Source organism: Leucoraja erinacea, chromosome 10 (genome assembly GCF_028641065.1).
Source record: "Leucoraja erinacea ecotype New England chromosome 10, Leri_hhj_1, whole genome shotgun sequence".
Lineage (NCBI taxonomy): Eukaryota > Metazoa > Chordata > Chondrichthyes > Rajiformes > Rajidae > Leucoraja > Leucoraja erinaceus.
Genome location: NC_073386.1, coordinates 27,544,939 through 27,571,055, shown reverse-complemented (window position 1 = coordinate 27,571,055; position 26,117 = coordinate 27,544,939). Strand labels below are relative to the sequence as shown.

Genomic DNA, 26,117 nt, shown 5'->3' with positions numbered 1-26,117 from the left:
ATGCAGTATTACTGTCACATCGTTACGCATCTCATCTGCCAATCACTTTTAGTGAGAGGATTGCTTCTAATTTTGAGTGGAATTATTAATAGCCAAGAGAGCACGTAACCGATCTAAAAATGTATGGGGCTGTTGGTAATATATTGCTATGTATGTGTTACAGTAAACAAAGAGTTGGATAAATGGGTCATTTTATGACTGACATTTAGTTGTTAGTATGATGACATGGATGGGTGTTTGAGTCTTATGTGCTCTCTATATGAACGACTTGTACAATGACCAAGTCTACAGTCACCGGACTTGTTGACAATACAAAGATAGCTGGGTAAACAGAGCAAGTTGGGTGCATATGAGGAGTCTGGAAAGTGATACAGGTAGGTTAAGCGAGTGGTCTGGAAGTTGGTAGATGAAGAAGGCATGCAAAATGTGAGGTTATCTGCTTTGGCAGGAATAACGAAGAAACAAAACATTGGTATGTAGAGACCTGGGATTCCTCGCACATGAAATGCAAAAGGCTAGCATACAGATAAAGCAAGTAAAACAGACAGCTAATGTTTTTGTGTAAAGGATGTGGAGTATAAAACTATAGAAGTTTTGATTTAAATTTACAGAGCACTGCTGAGACTGCACCTGGCGCTTTGTGTACAGGTTTGGAGCAAAATATTTGCAGAAGGGTATGCACGGTTGATAGCTGGAATGAAGAGGTTGAGAAAGTTGAGGCATTTCAAATTGCAATTTAGAAGAATGATTCTCAGCGGTTTGACAGTGTGAATGCTGAGAAAATGCCACTGCGAGTTGGATTATCTAAAATTGGAAGGCATAGTTTCAAAATAAAGGATTGCTCATTTAAGTGGGCATGAAGAAGATTTCTTCTCTGAGTCCTGACTTTTTGGGATTCTATATCCCAGAGGCCGGTGGAGATGAAGTAATTGAATATTTTGAAGATGGGAGTCAATGAATATTTGAACTGCTCGAATGTTGCGGAAAGTATGCGGGGAAACTGACTGGTGAAACCGACTCAGTTGATCAAATCCTAATTCTTCTGCTCTATTTTTACCAACCTGTATGTAATGTTCTATATATATCCACGGAGAATGGTTCAAGTGATGTTTTATTGGACATATCTTTAAAAGGTTAATCATGCAGGATTAATTTACTTCTAATGTATTCTTGAAAATCATTGGAAACAACAGTTAGAACATCGACAATGTGTCTTCTGTTCTACCTCTCTTGCCATGGCCTTGAAATTGTTACTTTGTGCTGACGATGTTTGCTCCTCATGAATTGACACCAAGCACATTTAGGCTCAGTCATCTACAAGAAATCACGTTAGTCTTTATATGGAATTTATATAATTTATATGGAATTAGTTCAAAAGGATTTTCTCCACAGAAAGGGCACATTTTCACATCGAGGGAAGATTTCATATGGCAAAACTCACATCTCTTTACATCTAGACACTGCTTAAGAGTTTCACTAGACTCATACTGAATCAGGAGTTAAGAAATTTGTATTAATGTTTGGTCAAATTCTGTTATGTGACATTAAGACCTAATTTAATCTTGTATGGTTGAACATATCAATGAATATATGAAGCGCAAAGTTGAGGCACTCAGCCCCTTGAGCCTATTCCACTGTTCAATAAGATCATGGCTGATTGTAATTTCAAGTCTACATTTCGGCCTACCACCAATAACATAAAACAGTGCAGCACAGGAACAGGCCCCTTCTGCCCACAGCATTTGTGCCAACCATGATGCCAAGCCAAACTGATCTCATCTGCCGATACATGATCTATTCCCTGCACTTCCATATGCCTATCTAAAAATCTCTTAAACGCCACCATCGTATCTGCCTCCAACCAACCCTGGCAGTGTGTTCCAGGCCCCGCCACTCTGTGTGTAAAAAAAACTTGCCCCACACATCTCCATTAAACTTTCCCCCTCTCACATTATGTCCTTTAGTGTTAATATTTCTACTCTGGGGGAAAAAGACTCTGACTGTCTAGCCTATCAATGCCTCTCATAATGTTATGCACTTCTATCAATTCTCCCCTTAACCTCAATTTCCAGAGAAAACAATCCAAGTCTATCCAACCTCTCCCTGAAGTTGAAACCCTCTAATCCAGGCAGCTTTCTGGTAAATCTCCTCTGTAGCCTCCATATCCTTCCCGTAATGGGGTGACCAGAATTACACACAATACTTCAAAGGTGGCCTAACCAAAGTTTAACAGAGTCTCATCATAACTTACTGACTCTTATATTCAATTCCCCTGGCAATGAAGGCAAGCATACCATACACTTTCTTTACCACCTATTTATTTATGCTAGCACCTTCAGTGAGCTATGAACTTGGACTCTAAGAACCCTCTGCACATCAATGCTATTAAGAGTCTTGCCATTAATGGTATACTCACTCCTTACATTTAACCTCCCAAAGTGCAACACCTCACACTTGCTTGGGTTAAACTCCATCTGCAATTTCGCCACCCATTTCTGTAGCTCACCTGTATAGAGTGATACAGGCCCTTATGCCCAACTTGCCCACACCAGTCAACATATCCCAACTACATTAGCCCCACCTGCCCGCATTTGGTCCATATCCCTCTAAACCTGTCCTATCCATGTACCTGTCCAACTATTTCTTACTGTAAATGTTGGGATAGTCCCTGCCTCAACTACCTCCTCTGGCAGCTTGTTCCATACATCCACCACCCTTTGTGTAAAAAAGGTACCCCTTAGATTCCTTTTCCTCTTCACCTTAAACCTCTGTCCTCTGGTCCTTGATTCACCTACTCTGGGCAAGAGACTACCCGATATATTCCTCTCATGATCTTATATACCTCTATAAGATCACCCCACATCCTCCTGTGCTCCAAGGAATAGAGTCCCAGCCTACTCAACCTTTCCCTATAGCTCACATCCTCTTGTCCTGGCAATAGTCTCGTAAATCTTCTCTGTACCATTTCCAGCTAGGCAACATCTTTCCTATAACCTGGTGCCCTAAACTGAACACAATACTCTAAATGCAGCCTCACCAATGTCTTATTCAACTGCAACATGATCACTCAACTTCTATACTCAATACTCTGGCTGATGCAGGCCAATGTGCCAAAAGCCTTTTTGACCACTTGATCTACCTGCGACTCCCCCTTCAAGGATCTATGCACCTGCACTCCTAGATCCCTCTGCTCTACAACCCACTGTGTAGGTCCTGCCCATGTTAGACTTTGCAAAATGCAACACCTCACATTTATCTGCAGATATCTTGCTCTATCTTCTGACAACCTTCCTTGCAGTCTGCAACTCCTCCAATTTTAGTGTTGTCAGCAATGATACTGCGAGCCAACAATAGTCAGACTAAAACCCCTTTGGATTCTATTGTCAGCGAAGAAAGGAAAAACTCTATGGAGTGATGTCATGAAAAGTAGATATTTTGAAGAGATTTATTAAAGTACTAGACCAAGTGGGATCCGTTGGGTCGCTGTCACATGGGAGGCCTGGTCCCCCAACGCAACCCGTTCGCCCAACGCAATATTCGACAACTCGCCCATAGCCCCCACGAGAGGCCTGGTCCCCCAACGCAACCCATTCCCCAACGCAATATTCCACCACTCACCCATTCCCCCAATGCAACTCATTCCCCCTACGCAATAATCCACCATTCAGCCATAGCCCCCAACTGTGCAGGCCAGCTCATTTCCCCTTATTCACCCTCCCTCATTATAAACTAAAAAAATGTAATTGTACTTGCTAAAGGACTCTGTGTACTGGGATAGCAACATTGTAGCAGGCAGGCTACAATCCTATTGTGATGAGATAGCTAGACATAAATGCTGGAGAAACTCAGCGGGTGAGGCAGCATCTATGGAGCGAAGGAATGGGTGGCATTTCGGGTCCAGATCCTTCTTCAGATTGATGTGGAAGGGGGGGGGGCAGGAAGAAGAAAGGAAGAGGCAGAGACAATGGGCTGTGGGAGAGCTAGGGAGGAGAAAGGGAAAAAGCAAGGACTACCTGAAATTGGAGGTCAATGTTCATACCGCTGGAGTGTAAATTACCCAAGCGAAATATGAGGTGCTGCTCCACCAATTTACGATGGGACTCACTCTGGCCATGGAGGAGGCCCAGGACAGAAAGGTCGATTTCAAAATGGGAGGGGGAGTTGAAGTGCTGAGCCACCGGGAGATCCGGTTGGTTATAGCGAACAGAGCGGAGGTGTTGGACGAAGTGATCGCCAAGCCTACGCTTGGGCTCACCGATGTAGAGCAGCTGACACCTAGAGCAGCGGATGCAATAGATGAGGTTGGAGGAGATGCAGGCGAACCACTGCCGCACCTGGAAAGGTCCTTGGATGGAGTCAAGGGGGGAGGTAAAGCGACAAGTGTAGCATTTCCTGTGGTTGCAAGAGAAAGTACCAGGGGAGCGGGTAGTTTGGGTGGGAAGGGACAAATTGACCAGGGAGTTACGGAGGGAGCGGTCTCTGCGGAAAGCCGAAAGGGGAGGAGATGGGAAGATGTGGCCAGTGGTGGGATCCTGTTGGAGGAGGCGAAAATGTCAGAGGATCATCTGTTGTATGTGACGGCTGGTAGGATGGAAGGTGAGGACAAGGAGGACTCTGCCCTTGTTATGTGGGGGGATGGGGAGTGAGAACAGAGTTACGGGGTATAGAAGAGACCCTGGTGAGAGCCACGTCTATAATCGAAGAGGGGAACCCCCATTCCCTAAAGAATGAGGACATCTCCGATGCCCTGGTTTAGAACATCTCATCCTAGGTTCAGATGCGGCGTAGACAGAGGAATTGGGAGCAGGGGATAGAGTTAGCAGTGCCTCCTCCATACCAAGAGCTAGCAGTGCCTCCTCCATACTCCGCCTCTCCTTTCTTCTTCCAGCTCCCCCCCCCCCCCCCCCCCCCCCACCCCCACGTCAGTCTGAAGAAAGGTCTTGACCCGAAACGTCACCTATTCCGCTCCATAGATGCTGCCTCACCCATTGAGTTTCTCCAGCATTTTTGTCTACCTTCGATTTTTCCAGCATCTGCAGTTCCTTCTTAAACGTGATGTCATAGGTGGCAACTGCCAGTGCAGATTTTGAAAAATTATTTCTCAAAGTGGGGATTTGTAAACTTAAAAATGTGATAAATTGTAAAATATAACATCAATCTGAATGAAACTTTGATAGAATACAACACAAGACTATTGTGAGTAAGGTGGTCCAAAATTGTAGTGCTATTGTGTACCATTTTGGCATAATTCAGGACATCACAGACATGCATGCACTCAGACAAGATGAGAGTTTTAGTAATATACTAGACTAAGTGGGACCCGTTGGGTCCCAATCACACGGGAGGCCTGGTCCCCTAATGCAACCCATTCCCCAATGCATTATTTCACCACGCACCCGTTCCCCCAATGAAACCCATTCCCCCAATGCAATATTCCACCACTCGCCCTTAGCCCCTAAGTGTGCAAACGCGGCTCATTTTCCCTCATCTCCCTCTTCATCTAAATCCGGCGCTGCCGTCCAAAGATCCTATAGCAAGGAAGATAGATCACTCAACGAAAATGACGTAGTACGGTCATGGGCAGATTCATGGGTAATTTTCGGCCTCATTTCCATAACCGGCTTCCGTCACCGCACCAAAGATCCCATAGCGGAGCAAAGATACTAGTGCGGAGGCGGAAGCCGGTTACGGAAACATCCTCGTAAAAATAAAAGTTATTTGGTATAAATCTTCTCCTCATTTTCAGAATTATAATTTATTAACACAAACTGTTCTCCCGCAACGTTGATTACACTGCGAGTCGAGTTGGGTCGGGTCGGTCCTCCCCCTCCCTCCTGCGGCTCCGCACGCATGGCATTGAAAAATAAGTGAAAGTCAGTCAGTGAGTTTTTGAGGCTGCCGTCTTGAGCCGCGGGAGGGGGTTGGACGAGTGCGGCTCCGGGCCCTGTCTGTGTCCGTCTCTGTGTCCAGCGTGCTTTTATCGGGGATAGCAAGTTTTTTAAATGTAAACGTGATCCCATTGTGACGCGTCGGCGCTCACCTCCCACCCATCCCAACCCTGCCACAATGAAAATTTTTAATTTGATTTTGTAAATGAACGGGCAGTTTATGTAAATTAGATGCCATCGTGATGTCATACGCTGCTAAGGGCTAGTTGGGGCGCTGTTTAATTTTTTTTATAACATCAATCAGAACGAAACGATACAAACCACCAGATGACAATTGTGGGTAAGGCGGTCCAAAAATTGTAGCGCTATCGTGTACCGTTTTGCCGTAGTTCCGGGATCACATGTACACGCGCACACACACACACACACACACACACACACACACACACACACACACACACACACACACACACACACACACACACACACACACACACACACACACACAGAGTCACAGACAAGATAACAGATGAACACTGAGACATTGTAAAAACTGTCACTATCTATATTACTAAAAGTCTTGACCACTTCCTGTTGTTCTGCATATTGATTTTAGAAAAAATGCTGCCACTTACGGCTGTGATTTTTGGCCATCTTACTCACAGTCCCCCTCCACTGCACAGGACAAGAGGATTTTTCCCATTGATGAAAAATAAAAGAATTATTAGTGTTTAAAAAATGTTGAAATTCTCTCTCCTGAAGGCCACGCCCCTTCCAGAGGGACTATAAAACCCGGAAGCGTTAGTGCCTCAGTCAGTCTCTTCAAGTTGGGGGAGCAAGAGGGTCACGTCTCTCAGTTTGAGCTGTGAATAACACTGAACACATGTCTACTAAACTGTGAGTGGTTTTACTGACCTGTCAGTGCCCTTAATGTGGCTTGAAAATATAGTTTGGAAATGCTAAAGCTGTGTTGCCTTTGGTTTGGAAATGCTAAAGCTGTGTTGCCTTTGGTTTTGGAAATGCTAAAGCTGCGTTGCTTTTTGTTTGGAAATGCTAAAGCTACGTTGCCTTTGGTTTGGAAATGCTAAAGTTGTCTTGCCTAATTAAAGTTGCCTTCTATATAATTAAAAGTCTAATCTTCACCACTTCCAGTTTGCGCTTTATATTGATTTTAGAAAAAACGCTACCACGTACGGCTATGATTTTTGGCCATCTTACTCAGAGTCCCCCTCCGCTCATCAGTTGCCGAGGATTTTTCTCAATCTCTCCTGTCAATCACGCCATGTCCCTTCTGGTGGGAGGGACTATAAAACCCAGAAGTGTGGGAGAGATCATGACTCGCTGTCTTTAGTGGCCTTGCCCCCTGCTTGAAATGGTATGAAATTGCACTTGAATTTGGTGGCCTTGCATTCTGCTTGAAATGGAATTTCAAGGAATAGCCGTGAGTCACTTGCCAGCCCACCAGACATGAGTGAGTGAGCTGCCAGCAAAACAGGCTTTAGTGACTGAGCCGCCAGCCCAAGAATCTATTCGGCCCACAATGTCCATACTAGTCCTCTGGAAACCAGTCCCCTCAGCCCATAACACCCATACCAGCGCTCCCCCCCCCCCCCCCCCCCCCCCCCCCCCCCCCCCCCCCACTGGCCACCAATATTGGAATTAGTGGAGAGGTGGAATATTGCGTTGGGGGACCAGCCCTCCCGTGGGTACGAGAACGTATACGAGACCAAGAGGCCTATCACACGAGAGGCCTGGTGTGCAACACAACATTCCAGCAATCACCTATAGCCCCCAACTGCGCAGGGGCGGCTCATTTCCCCTTATTCACCCTCATTAAACTTTTTTTTAAATCCTTGCTGACATTATAGCTTTCAATTGCACTTGCTAGGGCTGGCAGGGCTAAGTGTCCTGGGATAGCAACATTGTAGTGAGCAGGACTACAATCCCATTGTGACGTCATAGCTGTAAGTTCCAGTGCAGAGGGAAGATTTGTTTTCTCAAATTGGGGTTTTGTAAATTTAAAAATGTGAATAACTTGTGAAATATAACATCAATCTGAACGAAACGATACAAACCACCACGACAATTGTGAGTAAGGTGGTCCAAAAAATGTAGCGCTATCGTGTACCGTTTTGGCGTAATTTGACGACATCACCGAATCAGAGATCACAGACAGGCATGCACGCGCACACATACACATATTGAAACAAACAAGATGAGAGTTTTAGTATAATAGATAGAAGAAAGATAGATACATATGATTGAAGTTTTAAATGGATTTGTAAACCCAAAGGGAATAGTGCAATAATTACTCGTGTATAACATTCTAACTTTGATTAGGGGTGACTATAAATAGGATGTTTAAATTTTGAACAGTTTAAAGAAGTCAAACAGAAAGAGAACTTTAAATAACATTAAAAAGAAGAATAATCTGTTAATGCTCAATAAATGAGGCAACATTTTTGAAGGGAGGATGGGATTTGATTTGAAACATCAGCACTTTTCTCCCCACAAATATTACCTGACCTGCTAAACAGAATGTTTCTATTTCAGATTTCTGGTACCCACTGCAAAATCATGGAAAATCAAGGCTAATTTTGAAAGTAATTTGAAATTTAAAAAAAGACACGAAAATCAAATAGAAGAAAAATATGTGAATCAGAATAAATAAAGACAAGGGATGTTCACAAGACTCAAGACACAAAACTGCAGATGCTGGAATTTTGCATAGAACACAAAATGCTGGAGTAACTCAGCGAGTCAGGCAGTATCTCTGGGGAACACGGTTAGACGATGTTTTAGATCAAGACCCTTCTTCAGAGGAGAGGAAGTTGGAAATGAGGTGGGAGCAGGACAAAGCCTGCATGTGATAGTTGAATTCAACTATCCAGTCTGAAGAATAATTAGGTGACATTTCCACCTGAATCTTCAGCAATCCATGACTTCAGAGATGCTGCACCTGACTCGCCTGAGTTACTCCAGCACTTTGTGTTCTTGTTGGAACTCAGTGGAATAAAAAAGGAAATCTAGTGGGCTGCAACTGGTGCTGATGATTTGCTGTAGCATTTTCTGAATTGTGATCCACTTAATACTAAGTTGAACCTACACAATTTGGACACCAAACTATTGTACAAATTGAGACATTCACTTGGACATTGGTATTATCATTGCCTATATAAAGAGAGGGAAATAAATAAAACTGTTAGTAGTCTGCTAACATATTGAGTTAGTTTCTTGTATTCATTAGAATTGCCATGTGTTTAATGATACTCCATTGAAATTTGTGTTTCATTCTCAGAGTATTTTTAATTTAAATTGGTTCACAAACTAAATTAGACATTCTAATGAGATTCTAAATGCAAGTAGAATTTCATTCCTATATTGCCATCTTTGCAACTATGTTCAGCATTGCGGTATTGTTTTGATCAATATATTACCATGGCTATGCAGTGATGCAGAGATGGACTTGCATTTGATTCTTTGCTCTCCTCACGTGATGATTTCAGGATTATAGACATCATTAGAATCAGGGGAAAACCTAGGCAAAAAAATAAATAGATGAGTCACTCAGACCATTCTCTAACAAGCAATTTGAGAAATGCATAGAAAAAATAATATGATAACCATTATAACCATATAACAAACCATATAACAATTACAGCACGGAAACAGGCCATCTCGGCCCTACAAGTCCGTGCCAAACAACTTTTTTTCCCCTTAGTCCCACCTGCCTGCACTCATACCATAACCCTCCATTCCCTTCTCACCCATATGCCTATCCAATTTATTTTTAAATGACACCAATGAACCTGCCTCCGCCACTTCCACTGGAAGCTCATTCCACACCGCTACCACTCTCTGAGTAAAGAAGTTCCCCCTCATATTACCCCTAAACTTCTGTCCCTTAATTCTGAAGTCATGTCCTCTATCACATGTATTTACTGTTTAGCTACCAGTAACCTTGACTGCAATCTCCACAATGTGTAAAATGCCCTGCAGTGGCATATAGCTTATCTTCTACTACTTATCAAACCCACTATAACATAAAAAGATAAAGACATAAAAAATATTTGAGAAAACCACCAACTCAAATTTCCACAAGTCACATACCTTCCTAACACGGAAATTTATTGTTAGTCTTTCATTATCATTGGGTCAAAGCCATAGTGCAATCTACCTTGTATGAGCACATTTTCAAGGGTTATTAGAAACAGCCAATAAACACAGGCCTCGCCATGAACATTAACCTCTTATGAATGACTAAAACATTTAACAGAGCAGAATGGAGATCTAGTTATGTTCAGCAACAGTATTGGCAATGGCCATAGGGTTTGTATAAGAATGATGCAAATAAATGGTTGGAGAAGAATCTGGACGGCCTGCTTCCTTTCTGTATGACTTTGTGGATCATGCTTGGCACCATTTAAAATAATCTTTGAACAATTTCTAGACAAAAATGAACTTAAAAGAAGTTTAAAACGAATGTATGTGGCACACAGACTCGTAATGTGTGCTCAGAAAGATTTATCTTCATTTAAATTTGTCAGGGAATCACATGATTGCATTTATATCAGATTTATTACTTACAATCTGGGATTATGTGTTTGAAAAATCAGTAAATGGGTATTTTTACCTTCCCACTGGCAGGTGGTTTGACCGCTGTGATTTATACAGATGCCCTTCAGACTGTAATTATGGTGGTAGGAGCACTCATCCTTATGTTCATTGGTGAGTTCTTTGGTATGAACGAATATAAAAATTATAAAGTATGATGGAATTGAATGAGTCCATATGGAGAAGTGGGTTCAGGTTAGTGACTTTAAAGCCTGTACATTTACTATTTATTTGTTAGTTGTAATATGAAGGCTTTAGGCTGAACATTAATAAGCTTTTAATATAAACAGCCTCAGTAGCTTCAAACAATGTTCAAATGGATAAATCATAAAATGCAGTTATATTGCTTTGAATCACTATATTTTCCCGTATTATATTGCAAACCTAATCTAGTATTCATGTTAATGTCACGTGATTTAATTTATCTTCGATCTTTATGTTCTTATTTTTATTATTACACTTTCTAATATATAATGTTGACTCAAGTACATCAGCCCCCTGTCACTTCTTCTGCCTCATTTAACAAACATTGCAATCTACAAAGGAAACCTACCTTCCCTAACAATAGTATTCCTGATTGCCCCACCATTTTGTGTGCTAATCCTTCTGCCAATATACCCGGGAATGTTGATTCCCACCAATTTCATTATCACCCCACTCACACTGTCCATCAACAATGTGGCCAGCCGATCAACAATCATTGCCCTCCACTCATTCCCCCTCAGAATCATTAATTGCACTTGAAAAGATGATAATTATATGGACAATTTGATTGCAACATGATTTATTGGTGGGGGTACCTTACCCCATGGCATTGTTTCTCCATGCCATCATATCTTCCACCACCTGCCTCATTCAAACTCCAACAGTAAAAAGTGATCTCTACCATAAAGTTGTTATGTGGCTTCAGCAGTCAACCTTTGTCTGACTTGTACAAATATTACAGGATTAAAGTCTATATCTTGTCAAAAGTTGTCTAGGGCACTGTCCCAAAACATTCAAATTATACTCCCATGTCTATCCCAGTGCTCCATCTTTGTTACCTCCTAATTACTAACTCTAAACACCCATTCCTTCATAATCTGATCTTTTCTCTTGTTTCACCTTCTACCTCTGACCAAATCCATTCTATGATTCGCAATAACTGCATACTGACACCTGGATCTTTTTCGCACATTACCCAGAATGGACCCATTATTTTCTGGCAGATCCTACTCCACCATATTACACCCAACATTCCTTGCAATTACCCAGAAATGTTTCCTATTTCATCACTATTCATCTCTGGGTCATCTGAAAAGTTAGAACTGGTCTCTACCCGAAACATAGTCTATTCTTTCTCTCAATAGATGCTGCCTCGCCCGCTGAGTTTCTCCAACATTTTTGTCTACCTTCGATTTTTCCAGCATCTGCAGTTCTTAAACATGAATGATTAGAATGATCAGAGATTGGAACAAGAAGTTGAAACAGAGAAGGAAAAGCAGCAATATGAAAATTACATCGATAGATAGGAGAGAGAAAATGGCTCTCGACTTACTGTGCACAGTTAGATATTCTCTAGTAAATATTTAAATGGAATGGTTATTAATATAATGTTATTTAATTATTAATTCACCAGTTAATATATATCATCTAACTAGCCTAAAGGTATCTGCAGATCATTCATTGTCACTGAAATTATCATTAATGATTAAAGATACTTCTTTCATTAAGTTAGCAACAGACCCTTGAATTAAGTCCCCTTGAAATATGTTTCTAGAATAAATACCTTAATGGCTTCTTAATCCATTAACGTGTTAGTGATATTGCTCAGGTAAAGCCCGTGAACCACTGCACGAGGTAATTCATGAGTTCTCCCGAGTTTTCCCCTGATTCAAACTCGGAGAATGTTCGTAGCGGGTACGTAGAAGTTCATGGATGTCTCGTGGCAGCTCGTAATGCTAACGGTAGGTACTCGGGACATACGGTAAACTTGTGACGTTTTTTCATCCCTGTAAAAAAATACTTGTGATGAAAAACATTGTTACTTGTTACTTGTACAAGCCGGTACGAGACATCCACGAACTCCTACGGACCCACTACGGACATTCTCCGAGTTCAAATCAGGAAAACTCGGGAGAACTCTTGAATTACCTCATACAGTGGAACAGGGGCTTAACAGAGTGGAGTTTTGAAATACCCAATGACCAGGAGAGGATCATGGTGGGGAGTGGAGGAGTGCAGGGCTTGCTGATTCCAATTGCAACAGTTGTTACATTATAAACCCAATTCCTTCTAGCCGTGAGGCTCATTTGTTATGCAGGTAGGCTGCCAGTAGCATCTATTTTACCGACCAGTCCATTGCTGCTAACACTGAATGTGCTGCAGTTAGCTGAAAGGGCATCCATGGAAAAAGAACTGGCAGTTTATATTTTGCTTTGACTAAAAAGACTTAAAAAATCTTCCATTTGGAAGATTTTGAAAAAAAAGGACCACAGGAGAAATCAGATCTCTCACTCTTAATGAAAAGGGTAAATTCTACTTCAAGGTAATTTGGCACTGCCCCCTTTTTGGCTATGACAGTTCTTTATCCGATGAACAATTGCAATAAGCTGGAAAGCAGGGCGGTTTGGGCTTGCGAAATACTGCCTCCTCTCCAGCAGTTGAATGCACCAGATGGATAAGGGTTTGATAATGGCTGTTTCATTAGATGTCTGACCCCACAAACTGCTGACTCAGTTGAGAGTTCCATCAGCTAAATGAGCCAACATCTAGCACACTTAATGCAGCCCTTTGCATCTGAGACAGTGACCAGGTAACTGACATACCAATATTAGGAGGTTCCCTGGTGTAGGCTATTCCTAGCTGTTAAAGAATCCATACTGTAGCCTTCTACATTCTTAAACTCTGTAAACTCATAGTTTTGAAATGGTTTAAGGGGAGGGGGGGGGGGGGAAATTAAGACAAGGATAGGAACCTTTCATTGAATTTATCAAAATAGTACATAATGCAATAAACATTCCAGGTATTATGAAGCAATACTCTTTGTTGTGACTGTCCTGTGGAATTTACAAATTAACTAATTATAAAAGTTTACTTGACATATGGAAGTAAAATCTACACATTTTGATTTCAGGTTTAAACAAAGTTGGTTGGTATTCAGGGTTGGAAGAGAAGTACTTCCAAGCAATTCCCAACATCACTGTGGCAAACACTTCATGTCACATTCCGCGTGCTGATGCTTTCCACGTGTTTCGAGATCCAGTCAGTGGTGATATACCTTGGCCTGGACTCATATTTGGACTCACTGTGCTTGCCACATGGTGTTGGTGTACTGATCAGGTAAATCTCAATGGCCTAAGGACATCAACATGGGACATGTAACAACAATTAAAATGATTGAACATCCATTTGGTTGGATATCTAACTATCATTATAGTCGTTAATTATGCAATTTTGTTCCCATTTCACATTTTAACCAGATTTTTATTTCCCCTTTTTATGGACACGTATTTAAAGTGTCCATTAATAATATTACAGACCAATGAGTTCTCATACCTCTCTGACCCTAAGGCTTATTTTAAGACTGAAGTGTTGTTTATCCAAAAGAGACATGTTCTAAACAAATCAGGTTCTGCATTGTGTTGAATCAATGTTGTTATTAATAGTAATTTGGACTTGTATGTGCCTAGATATTAGGCTAGCAACAAATATTAGTAATAATAGCAGATAAATGGTGAATTAATGTGTACCAGATTTCTCTTTTATCACAACAAGTATGTATTAAAAATGTTAAGTATGTGCCCAATATTATTGCCAACAGTAATTACAGGCCTACTGACCCTGAAGTTAAGCTACAGGATGCTGATGTGAAATGATTATTGGTGCCTCTGACTTTTTTCTTTTTATTAGCTGAGAGTGGAAATGCTAAGCTATTTACATTAATTGGATTAATGCCTGGAACAGCAGAGTCATTTCAAACTGATTTATTCAGAGCATGTATTATTAGAATCTATGATATAATGTGGAAGTCAACATATCGGTGTCCTAAAGGTAGTTATAGCAAACCATTACAAAATAAACGCTTTCAAGCTGTTAGTTAATGTAGATTTAATGTCCTACCTCACCATTTGCGGTACATTCCCCATTCCCCAAACTCTGGTTCTGGAAGATTGATTTCAGGCCAAGAGCCAAGTACTGAGCTCTTGAATGGTGGAAAGGCCTCAGAAATCACGATAGAGTGAGAAAGTGCAAGACCTGCAGATGAACCTCCTTTGGAAGTCATTGACAATTTGTCAGACGCCTCTGCTGGATTTATTATCTGTCAAACCTGTTGGTCTATTTCAATGGTTTTGACATGAAATCAACTAAAAAGCTTTAAAGCAGTTTTAAATAATGAATTAAAAAATATACAAATGACAAACAAAAACACAATACGTTATTCTCCTTTCCGCCTTGCAGCCCTTCAGTCTCCATTCAAAGAAAAGCCTACACCCAGTCTAACATAACACTGGATCTAAGAGCAGAATCTTATGTACATGTCCTAAGACTTACTAACATTTACCCTAACACCATAAACTTTTTACCTGGCTATCTCAGCTTATGTTTGTCAAACCAATATCTAAACAAGAATCAGATGAATGTCGCTAGAAATCACCTCACTGTAGAAATGCTGATTGTTTGTTGATAACAATGGTTGGGTATTAATGGTGGAGTAGCAAGATGGATTCAACAGTGGCTGAATGGGAGATGCCAGAGAGTAATGGTGGATGGTTGTTTGTTAAGTTGGAGGCCAGTGACGAGTGGGGTGCCACAGGGATCTGTGTTGGGTCCACTGTTGTTTGTCATGTACATCAATGATCTGGATGATGGTGTGGTAAATTGGATTAGTAAGTATGCAGATGATACTAAGATAGGTGGGGTTGCGGGTAATAAAGTAGTTTCAAAGTCTACAGAGAGATTTATGCCAGTTGGAAGAGTGGGCTGAAAGATGGCAGATGGAGTTTAATGCTGATAAGTGTGAGGTGCTACATCTTGGCAGGACAAATCAAAATAGGACGTACATGGTAAATGGTAGGGAATTGAAGAATGTAGGTGAACAGAGGGATCTGGGAATAACTGTGCACAGTTCCCTGAAAGTGGAATCTCATGTAGAAAGGGTGGTAAAGAAAGCTTTTGGTGTGCTGGCCTTTATAAATCAGAGCATTGAGTATAGAAGTTGTGATGTAATGTTAAAATTGTACAAGGCATTGGTGAGGCCAATTCTGGAGTATGGTGTACAATTTTGGTCGCCTAATTATAGGAAGGATGTCAACAAAATAGAGAGAGTACAGAGGAGATTTACTAGAATGTTGCCCGGGTTTCAGCAACTAAGTTACAGAGAAAGGTTGAACAAGTTAGGGCTTTATTCTTTGGAGCGCAGAAGGTTAAGGGGGGACTTGATAGAGGTTTTTAAAATGATGAGAGGGATAGACAGAGTTGACGTGGAAAAGCTTTTTCCACTGAGAGTAGGGAAGATTCAAACAAGGGGACATGACTTGAGAATTAAGGGACTGAAGTTTAGGGGTAACATGAGGGGGAACTTCTTTACTCAGAGAGTGGTGGCTGTGTGGAATGAGCTTTCAGTGAAGGTGGTGGAGGCAGGTTCGTTTTTATCATTTAAAAATAAATTGGATAGTTATATGGACGGTAAGGGAATGGAAGGTTATGGTCTGAGCGCAGGTATATGGGACTAGGGGAGAATATGTGTTCGGCACGGACTAGAAGGGTCGAGATGGCCTGTTTCCGTGCTGTAATTGTTATATGGTTAACAGATCCTAATGACTTAAGATGCATTGATATTTAATTTATATAGTTATTTATTTTAATTAGGTAATCGTACAGAGGTCCCTTTCAGCAAAAAGTCTTTCTCATGCCAAGGGAGGATCGGTTTTGGGAGGTTATCTGAAGATGTTACCCATGTTCTTCATTGTCTGGCCAGGCATGATCAGTAGAGCACTGTACCCAGGTGTGTACAACTTGTATTCATGAGGTCTTGGTACAAGCCCATTATGCAAATGGTCTGTAAGCCTTGCTTTGATAATTTGACAATGGAAGATTAGTTAAATATTTATTTAATACATTAATTACGTGCTAACTATACAGTCAGTACATTATTTTCTTCCCCTCTGTTATCAGGCATCTGAATGGTCCTTCCATAAGCTAGGTACTATTCAATTCACCTCTACCACATGAGGAATTGGACTGTCTAATGAACAGAGTGCAAAATATAGTATCTTCCCCTTCGACCTAGTTCTTAGCTGTTAGATATAGGCCCATCAAAATCAAGCGATACGGGGAGAAAGCAGGAACTGGGTACTGATTTAGGATGATCAGCCATGATCATATTGAATGGCTGTGGTGGCCAGCAGTGCTGGCTCAAAGGGCCGAATGGCCTACTCCTGCACCTATTTTCTATGTTTCTCTCTATTGTTCTTTAGTTTGAACTGATTCTATCTACGTATGGAATATCTGAGGTATTTAGATAACATGCAAAACAAAGCTTTTCACTGTATCTCAGTACATTAAACCTTATGAATAAAAAAACATGGCATAATGAATAACAATGCCTTCATTAGTTCTACGATGGCAAAACAAAAAAATCAAGTACAGCAAGTTCTGTGAAAATATCAGATGCCGGATAACCATGCCATTTAACACGCCAGCCCCAACAGATGTATAGAATGTTTTCACCTGAATTCTTGAAGTTATTTTCTTTGTTATTAATTTACTTTGAACATTTCCAGATGAGGTGGGCTGTGTGGATCCAGATGTTTGTGAGGCTGTCTGTGGAGCAAGAGTAGGATGTTCAAACATTGCATACCCCAAACTGGTAGTGGAACTTATGCCTGTAGGTGAGACTGTATTTATTATTATCTATTGGTTTTAGTTTGCAATTTTATGAACAGTGCATCTAATCTTTGCCCACTGCTAAGTTTTTTGTCATCCTCTCTGGGTCTATCTACCTGATTGTTGTCAGCAGGCATTATTAGCCCAGCTCTTCACTAATTTATTTTACCCGCCAGTTATTTGCCTAAGTGCCAATTTTCCAACATGGATCAGCCAGGCAAACCACTAAAGTTGTCATAGATGTAATTCACTGCAAACCCAAGTGGCAAATGAGGAGCTGCCTTGTCTCCATTCAAAATATAGTAACAAGGAACTGCAGAAACTGATTTACCAAAGAGACACAACATGTTCAAGTAACTCAGCAGGCCAGGCAGCATATCTGGAGAAAGGTCCCAACCTGTAATGTCACCTAGCCACCCCTAACCCTGACTCTATTCTGAAGAAAGGTCTCGACCCGAAACATTACCCATTCCTTCTTCTCCAGAGTCTCCAGCATTTTGTGTCTATCAAGTCAGAGATAGATGGATTTCTTATATTTAACTCCAACAAATAAATTCCTCCATATAATTAGACATGTGATTTGATCCTTTACATTTGATGTTACTCGAACAATTGTCAATGGTATCAATTTAAATTATAGGGAAATTACAGAAACTGTGGATATTGTTTCCTTTTCCATCATCCTTCACCTGCTGAGACCTTTATATAACTGCTCGTATTTTCTATGTTTATTTTGAACCAGGGTTGAGGGGCCTTATGATAGCAGTAATGATGGCTGCTCTAATGAGTTCACTCACCTCAATATTTAACAGCAGCAGCACACTCTTCACCTTGGATATCTGGCACCGGGTTCGCAGAAATGCTACTGAACAAGAGTTGATGATTGTTGGCAGGTACCGTTGTATTTTAACAAGACATATACCAACAAAAGTTAAAGGAATTATTTCTGTTCTCCATCCACCCTATCATATGTAGTGGGATAAACATAAGTAGAAGTCACCAACCTACTGCATTGTTTGGGGGTTACTTGTTGTGCACCATGATTAAGACAGTCAGCTAGGATCTTTATTGCCATATTCAAAATGGTGTACATGGAAGAGGCTCCAAAGGTGCATCTAAAAAATAATGGGTAGATTTTCAAATTTCTCCATTACAAACCAGCTGTCCTTTATAGAATCTGCAGATTTCCATTTCCAATAGATGCATACTAGGCTGTCATGCTCTGTTTTCTTCTATATTCATTTATTTCCTTCATCTCAGATGAGGGTATTGAACTTCACCTTGGCAGACCGGGTGTCAAGGGTTATGGAGAGAAAGCAGGAACGTGGGATTAAGAGGCAGAGATCAGCCATGATTAAATGGTGGAGTAGACTCGATGGGCCAAATGGTCTAATTCTACTCCTATAACGTGAATTTGATACTTCTCTTTTGTACAGCAATAAGGCCAATCATCCCAATCATGTCACAAGGATATGTAAATGTTTTACGAATCATTACACTAGAGGTTTCATAAGAAACTTTTCAATCCTGGCAATGTCTTACTTTCCATGATATTGCAAGAGAAAAGGTATTCCAAGGTGATTAGGGTCGCTTGCTTGGCTGCATTTGTCAGGATGGGGACATCTGGGGATGACTGTGGTAATCCACCTTATAATCGTCCAGATCAGCAGAGAATTCTGCCATCTGTTGCCACGTAACCATGTAAAGTAATGCTTGGACAGGTTGATAGTCAGCTCTGGTCCAAAACTTGGCCGGTTTCCTACGGGTATTATGTGATGCGTATCCATTAGATATGGATACAATATGGATATAAACATGGTCTAATATCCATTAGGTGTATAAGAAAGATACAAGTTGAAAAGTACTATGAACAAGCTATTGAAGAGCATGCCGCTTATCTGGTTGCATTTTCCTGTGTCAATATTTTTCCCTTCTTAACAATATTTATCCTAAACCCACCTAAAAGATGATTCCCTTAAATTTACAGAGTTACCTTTAGAATTGTGAACTCTTCATCAAAAACATCATGGACTGCATAGTGGCGCAGCTGGTAGAGCTGCTGCCTCGCAGTAATCTTGGGTGCTGTATGGATGGAGGTAGCACATTATCCCTGAGACCACATAGGTCTATTTAGAGTTTGCACGTTCTAACTGTGACTGCATGGGTTTGTTCCGGGTGCTCCGGTTTTCTCCCATGTCCCGAAGACGTGTGGGTTTGTAGGTTATTGGCCTCAGTAAATTGCCCTGAGTATGTAGGGAGTAGATGTGAAAGTGAGATTACATAGAACTTGTGTCAACTAGGTTATTCGATGGTCGGCTTAGACTCAATGGGCAGAAGGGCCTATTCCATGCTGTATCTCTAAACTAAACTAAATTTTGGTGGGAGGAAAATTGGGTGATATTAAAAACATGACCTAATATCTTTCATCTTTAAGGAAGGCCTGCTCTATATGTTGAAAGGTTCAAATGACAAGAAAATTAAATACAATTAAAATTGGATTTCTAATGAGTTTTATAAGTGTTATTGGTTCCAGTGTTTAGCATGAATTTGACCAGGTTGGTGCTTCATTTATAGGTACACCTGCTTCTGTTCTCTACAGACATTTGGTTTCCTATAGGACATAATGAATCAATTGAATTTAACACCAAATCAATAGTCCTTCTCAGCAAAGAGTAGGAGTAAACGGGTCCTTTTCACAATAGCAGGCAGTGACTAGCGGGGTACCGCAAGGCTCAGTGCTGGGACCCCAGCTATTTACAATATATATTAATGATCTGGATGAGCGAATTGAAGGCAATGTCTCCAAGTTTGCGGATTACACTAAGCTGGGGGGCAGTGTTAGCTGTGAGGAGGATGCTAGGAGACTGCAAGGTGACTTGGATAGGCTGGGTGAGTGGGCAAATGTTTGGCAGATGTGGTATAATGTGGATAAATGTGAGGTTATCCATTTTGGTGACAAAAACGGGAAAGCAGACTATTATCTAAATGGTGGCCGATTGGGAAAGGGGGAGATGCAGCGAGACCTGGGTGTCATGGTTCACCAGTCATTGAAGGTAGGCATGCAGGTGCAGCAGGCAGTAAAGAAAGAGAATGGTATGTTAGCTTTCATAGCAAAAGGATTTGAGTATAGGAGCAGGGAGGTTCTACTGCAGGGTCTACTGCAGGGTCTTGGTGAGACCACACCTGGAGTATTGTGTACAGTTTTGGTCTCCAAATCTGAGGAAGGACATTATTGCCATAGAGGGAGTGCAGAGACGGTTCACCAGACTGATTCCTGGGATGGCAGAACTGTCTTATGAAGAAAGACTGGATAGACTTGGTTTATACTCTCTAGAATTTAGGAGATTGAGAGGGGATCTTATAGAAACTTACAAAATTCTTAAGGGGTTGGACAGGCTAGATGCAGGAAGATTGTTCCTGATGTTAGGGAAGTCCAGGACAAGGGGTCACAGCTTAAGGATAAGGGGAAATCCTTTAAAACCGAGATGAGAAGAACTTTTTTCACACAGAGAGTGGTGAATCTCTGGAACTCTCTGCCACAGAGGGTAGTTGAGGCCAGTTCATTGGCTATATTTAAGAGGGAGTTAGATGTGGCCCTTGTGGCTAAGGGGATCAGGGGGTATGGAGAGAAGGCAGGTACGGGATACTGAGTTGGATGATCAACCATGATCATATTGAATGGCAATATCGAAGGGCCAAATGGCCTACTCCTGCACCTAATTTCTATGTTTCTATGTTTCTAATAGCCTTGTGATTACTTTCTGATAACAGCATTTTATTCCAAATTAACTTATTTCAACTGAATTTAACTTCTTAATGTTATCAATAAACCTCTTGGTAATTTTCTTAATCTCTTTATTTGGTCAATGCCAATTTTCTTATGTTTATTCTGTGGGGGCACCTTGAGATTTAAAATTTTAAATACCTGAATAAATAGAAGTTCATGTTGTAAATCTCTCTGCTTACTTTGATTATTTAGGGATTCATGGACAATTATTTGAGCAATTAATACAATCATTTTTTTTAAAAACGACTACAGGAGTGAACAGCTCTCGTACGGAATTATTAATTAAACATTTTGTTGCTTATGACAAGAATTTCTAAATGTTGGGAAAGTTTTTAAAAATAAAAGTGGTTGAATGAACATATAGCTGAGAACATCTAGATGTTTTATAAAGCCCAATTCAGAAGATGTGGCCTAATATTGTTTCTTCATTCTTATCTGTGTTATTTTATTCCAGCAGGAGAAATAAAGCATTCTCATTAACTTTTTCTTGCTTTTTTTTTCTTTTGGCAGGGTATTTATTATTTTCCTAGTTGCCGTCAGTATAGTGTGGATCCCTATTATCCAGAGAGCTAACAGTGGACAGCTTTTTGACTACATCCAGTCTGTTACCAGCTACTTAGCACCACCAATCACCGCACTTTTCATTATGGCAATATTCTGGACAAGAGTCAATGAGCCGGTGAGAACGTACCAGTGAGAGCTCTTAAAATTACAGTCATTTAATACCTCATTAATGTTGAAATTCTGCTGAAACTAGAATCAAATCTTTATGGATGATGCATTTCAAAATGTATAAATGTAAACTGTTTTTGACAAAAATTGATCAAAGTAATTTAGGTTGCTGAAGGGGCAAGTTTCTTCCCTTGGAACCCTTCTAATGACAGAACACTGCAATCAGAAATATTCTAAATTAGCATTGTCCCCACTCCATAGGCTAGGATCCAATCTATAAACTCATTTAACCTTCCGTGGTTCTGCTACAGTAAATGGCTATTATTTGTCCATGATTAAATATTATTGGTTCAACACTGTCCCATTTTTCTGAATTTCTACAAGTATTTTTTTTAGTTACTTTTGTACTATAATGTTTTATCCTGCTCTCTGAATGGAAATTTTATATTGAATGTGACAAGTGCTACAAATGTTATAGACACAAAATGCTGGAGTAACTCAGCGGGCCAAGCAGCATCTCTGGAGAAAACAAATAGGTGACGTTTTGGGTCAAGACCCTTCTTCAGACTCCTTTTCTGCAGAGATGCTGCCTGACCGTTGAGTTACTCTAGCATTTTGTGTCTTTCTTTGGTGTAAACCAACATCTGCAGTTCCTTCCTACACTGAATGTTATACATAGATCATGAATTTTCTTTGCTGGGGAATATCATGTGGTTAACCATCATGACGGGACTATTTACGTGTGCCTTAGGGTGCTTTCTGGGGATTGATGGTCGGGCTGATACTGGGTCTCGTTCGATTGGTCATGGAGTTTGTTTATGGAGCGCCATCATGTGGTGAAGAGGATAAGAGGCCTCCTTTCCTCAAGGACGTGCATTACCTTTACTTTGCTTTGATCCTATGTGGAATAAGTGCAATTGTTATCGCTGTCATCAGCCTGATGACTCCTGCAATCCAGAAAGAAAATGTAAGTGATAGGCATGAGTATTGTAGTAGATGTTTGGGGAAAAAAATGCATTTTTTTTTGTTCTTGTAAGCAAAGTTAATTTTAGGTATTTTTAGCTCCTGCTTGGAATTCCCTGGAATGTGTTTGTTTTTATGATAATACTAGACCAGGTGCGGACCCGTTGACCCCATCCCCCAAGGCAATATTCCACCACTGACCCATAGCCCCCAACTGTGCAGGTGCGGCTGAGGGGTTCCCGCACATCTCCCTTAAACTTTTCTTCTAGTATTCCATCCTGGAAAATAGGTTCTGACTGTCTACCCTATCTATGTTTCTCATAATTTTATTTACTTCTAACAGGTCTCCCTGCAACCTCCAGTATTCCAGAGAAAACAATCTATGTCTGTCCAACCTCTCCCTGTTGCTAATACTCTCTAATCCAGGCATTATTCTGGTAAACCTCCATACCCTTTCCAAAGCCTACATATCCTTCTGTAATGGGGCAACTAGAACTGCATGCAATTCTCCAAATGCAGCCTAACCAAAGTCCTATAAAGATGCATCAAGACTTATTGACTCTTATGTTCAATACCCAGACCATTAAGCATACCATTAAGCATAAGCATACAATAAGCCTTCCTTATTATTCTACTTGTGTTGCCACTTTCTGGAAGTATGGACTTGAATTCAAAGATCCCTCTATAAATCAATGCTGTTAAGGGTAATGCCATTAATTATATATTTTTGCTTTACATTTTATGTCCCAAGGGATAAACAACTCTCATTTGCTTAGATTAAACTCCATCTGCCGTTTCTCCACTCATTTGTAGTTGATCTATATCCCGCTGTATACTCTGACAGCCATCCTCACAGTCAGTGGCACCAGCAATCTTGGTGTCATCTGCAAACTTACTAATCAACTTGTCTACGTTTACATCCAAGTCATTTATAAATATCAAAAACAACAAAGGTCCCAACACCGAACCCTGCAGAACTCCACTGGGCACAGACCTCCAGCCTGAGTATTATGCTACCATCACAACCCTCTGTCTTTTGTCAGTCAGCCAGTGCGAAATCCATATGACTAGGTCACTGTTAATCCCATGTATCATAATCTTCTGGATCAGCCTACCATGAAGAACTTTATCAAAAGCCTTACTAAAATCCATGTCGGCAACATCCACCGCCCTACCCTCATCGATCCCTTTGTCACCAAACAAACACGCAACAAACTTGATTGAGGCAGTAATACACGACCTGCCATGTACAAAGCTATGCTGACTGTCCTTAATTAACCCATTCTCTTCCAAATGGGAGTAAATTATATACTGAAGTATCTACTCCAATAGCTCTCCTACCACTGATGTGAGCTTCGACAGCCTATAATTCCCTAGATTCTCGCTATCTAAGACACAAAATGCTGGAGTAACTCAGTGGAACAGGCAGCATCTCTGGATAGATGGAATGGGTGACGTTTCGGGTCGAGACCCTTCTTCACCCAATCCTTCTATCTAGAGATGCTGCCTGTCCTGCTGAGTTACTCCAGCATTTTGTGTCTATCTTCAGTTAAACCAGCATCTGCAGTTCCTTCCTACACTTCTCCCTATCTAACTTCTTAAACAAAGGAACAACATTTTAGATCGAGACTATCATCAGTCCAGATGAAGAGTCAAAATGTCAACTGTCCATTTTCCTCTGCAGATGCTGCCTAACCTGCCGTGTTTCTCCAACAGCTCTCCCTTTTTTGCTCCAGATTCTAGCATCTTTCGTGTCACCCTTCTCTCCATTGATCTCCTTCCCCCATTATCAGGAGGCAAAACAACCCCTTTGTTTTACTGCACTACTATTTCGCCAGGACTTTGTCTATGATGTTACAGCATATAAGTCTGTCTTTTTGCTATTTTGTAATGTTGGCAATTGTACATAAATAGTTTACATATCACTGCAGTTCATAAATAAGTAAAAATATTATTTATATTTTCAAAGCTTATTCGACTAACATGGTGGACTAGAAACATTAAAATTCCTAAGAATCACTTGAACAATAACTGGAGCCAGCCAAAGACAATCTCTGAATCTGTTGACAGAAATGCTGAATTATTATCTATTACAGAGGATGATGGGCTGCAAGAAACAGGTAGAGGAGTGATGGAGGATATTGGCTGAAATGTTAACTTTGTTTCTTTTTGCATAGATGCTGTTTGATTTGTTGCATGTCCCCAGTATTTTCCTTTATAATAGGATATGCATGTGCTCCATCTTCATTTGACATGCATACTGCCTGCAATACCACAATCTAAACACAAAATGTCATTGCTGAGTGAATAGGATTCAGCATTATCCTGAAGAATACAAAGCATTTACCCTTTGAATAGATCATATATATATTGAAGGGCCTGTCCCATTTAGGCTATTTTTAGGCGACTGCCGGTGACTGTCAAAGTCGTAGCAGGTCGCCAAAAAATGGTGACTGGACACCCCTTCGACATAAAAGTTGAAATATTATCATTACTTTAACAACAACAAAAACGAAGTCATCACCTGGCGACCTGGCGACAACCTACATCACCTGGCGACAACCTACGTTAACCTGGCGACAACCTACGTTAACCTGGCGACAACTACGACAGCACCAATGTCAGGAGGAGTCTACTCTCATATGCCGACTGTCTCCGAAAATCTTTCAACATGTTGAAAATCCAGCGACGACCAGAAAGATGAAACGACTCTTTGGGCGACTGAGGAGATTACTCACGACCATACAGGCGACATCCTGGCGACCATGTGGCGACAGCCTATCGCCTTTTGTAATCGTCCTTGGACAGGCCCTTGAATTGTTGCTACTAGTTCGCCACACTTTGTCTATGATGTTACCTCATATGTCTGTCTTTTTTTGCTATTTTGTACAGATGGCAATTGTACATAAATAGTTTTACATATCACTGCAGTTCATAAATAAGTAAAAATATTATTTATATTTTCAAAGCTTATTCGACTAACATGGTGGACTAGAAACATTAAAATTCCTAAGAACCACTTGAACAATAACTGGAGCCAGCCAAAGACACTCTCTGAATCCGTTGACAGAAATGCTGAATTATTATCTATTACAGAGGATGATGGGCTGCAAGAAACAGGTAGAGGAGTGATGGAGGATATTGGCTGAAATGTTAACTTTGTTTCTTTTTGCATAGATGCTGTTTGATTTGTTGCATATCCCCAGTATTTTCCTTTATAATAGGATATGCATGTGCTCCATCTTCATTTGACATGCATACTGCCTGCAATACCACAATCTAAACACAAAATGTAATTGCTGAGTGAACAGGATTCAGCATTATCC

At 40.8% G+C, this 26,117-nt stretch overlaps 1 protein-coding gene and 1 long non-coding RNA gene across 2 annotated transcripts in view; one reads left to right on the top strand and one right to left on the bottom strand.

Annotated features, from left to right (window-relative positions):
• The window catches only part of slc5a9 (solute carrier family 5 member 9), a 38,298-nt gene that overhangs the window by 10,339 nt on the left and 1,842 nt on the right, over positions 1–26,117 (top strand). The window contains exons 6-13 of the mRNA XM_055641816.1: positions 10,536–10,616; positions 13,618–13,823; positions 16,353–16,488; positions 17,267–17,374; positions 18,112–18,262; positions 21,667–21,835; positions 22,580–22,795; positions 24,761–24,911. Coding sequence (XP_055497791.1) covers positions 10,536–10,616; positions 13,618–13,823; positions 16,353–16,488; positions 17,267–17,374; positions 18,112–18,262; positions 21,667–21,835; positions 22,580–22,795; positions 24,761–24,911 — 1,218 coding nt within the window. The remainder of the gene's footprint in view (positions 1–10,535; positions 10,617–13,617; positions 13,824–16,352; positions 16,489–17,266; positions 17,375–18,111; positions 18,263–21,666; positions 21,836–22,579; positions 22,796–24,760; positions 24,912–26,117) is intronic.
• On the bottom strand, positions 8,383–17,336 carry LOC129700956 (uncharacterized). The gene is made up of 3 exons (XR_008724122.1): positions 17,214–17,336; positions 12,271–12,493; positions 8,383–9,426 (listed from the first exon to the last, which is right to left on the bottom strand). It is a non-coding gene; the product is annotated as an uncharacterized LOC129700956 (long non-coding RNA).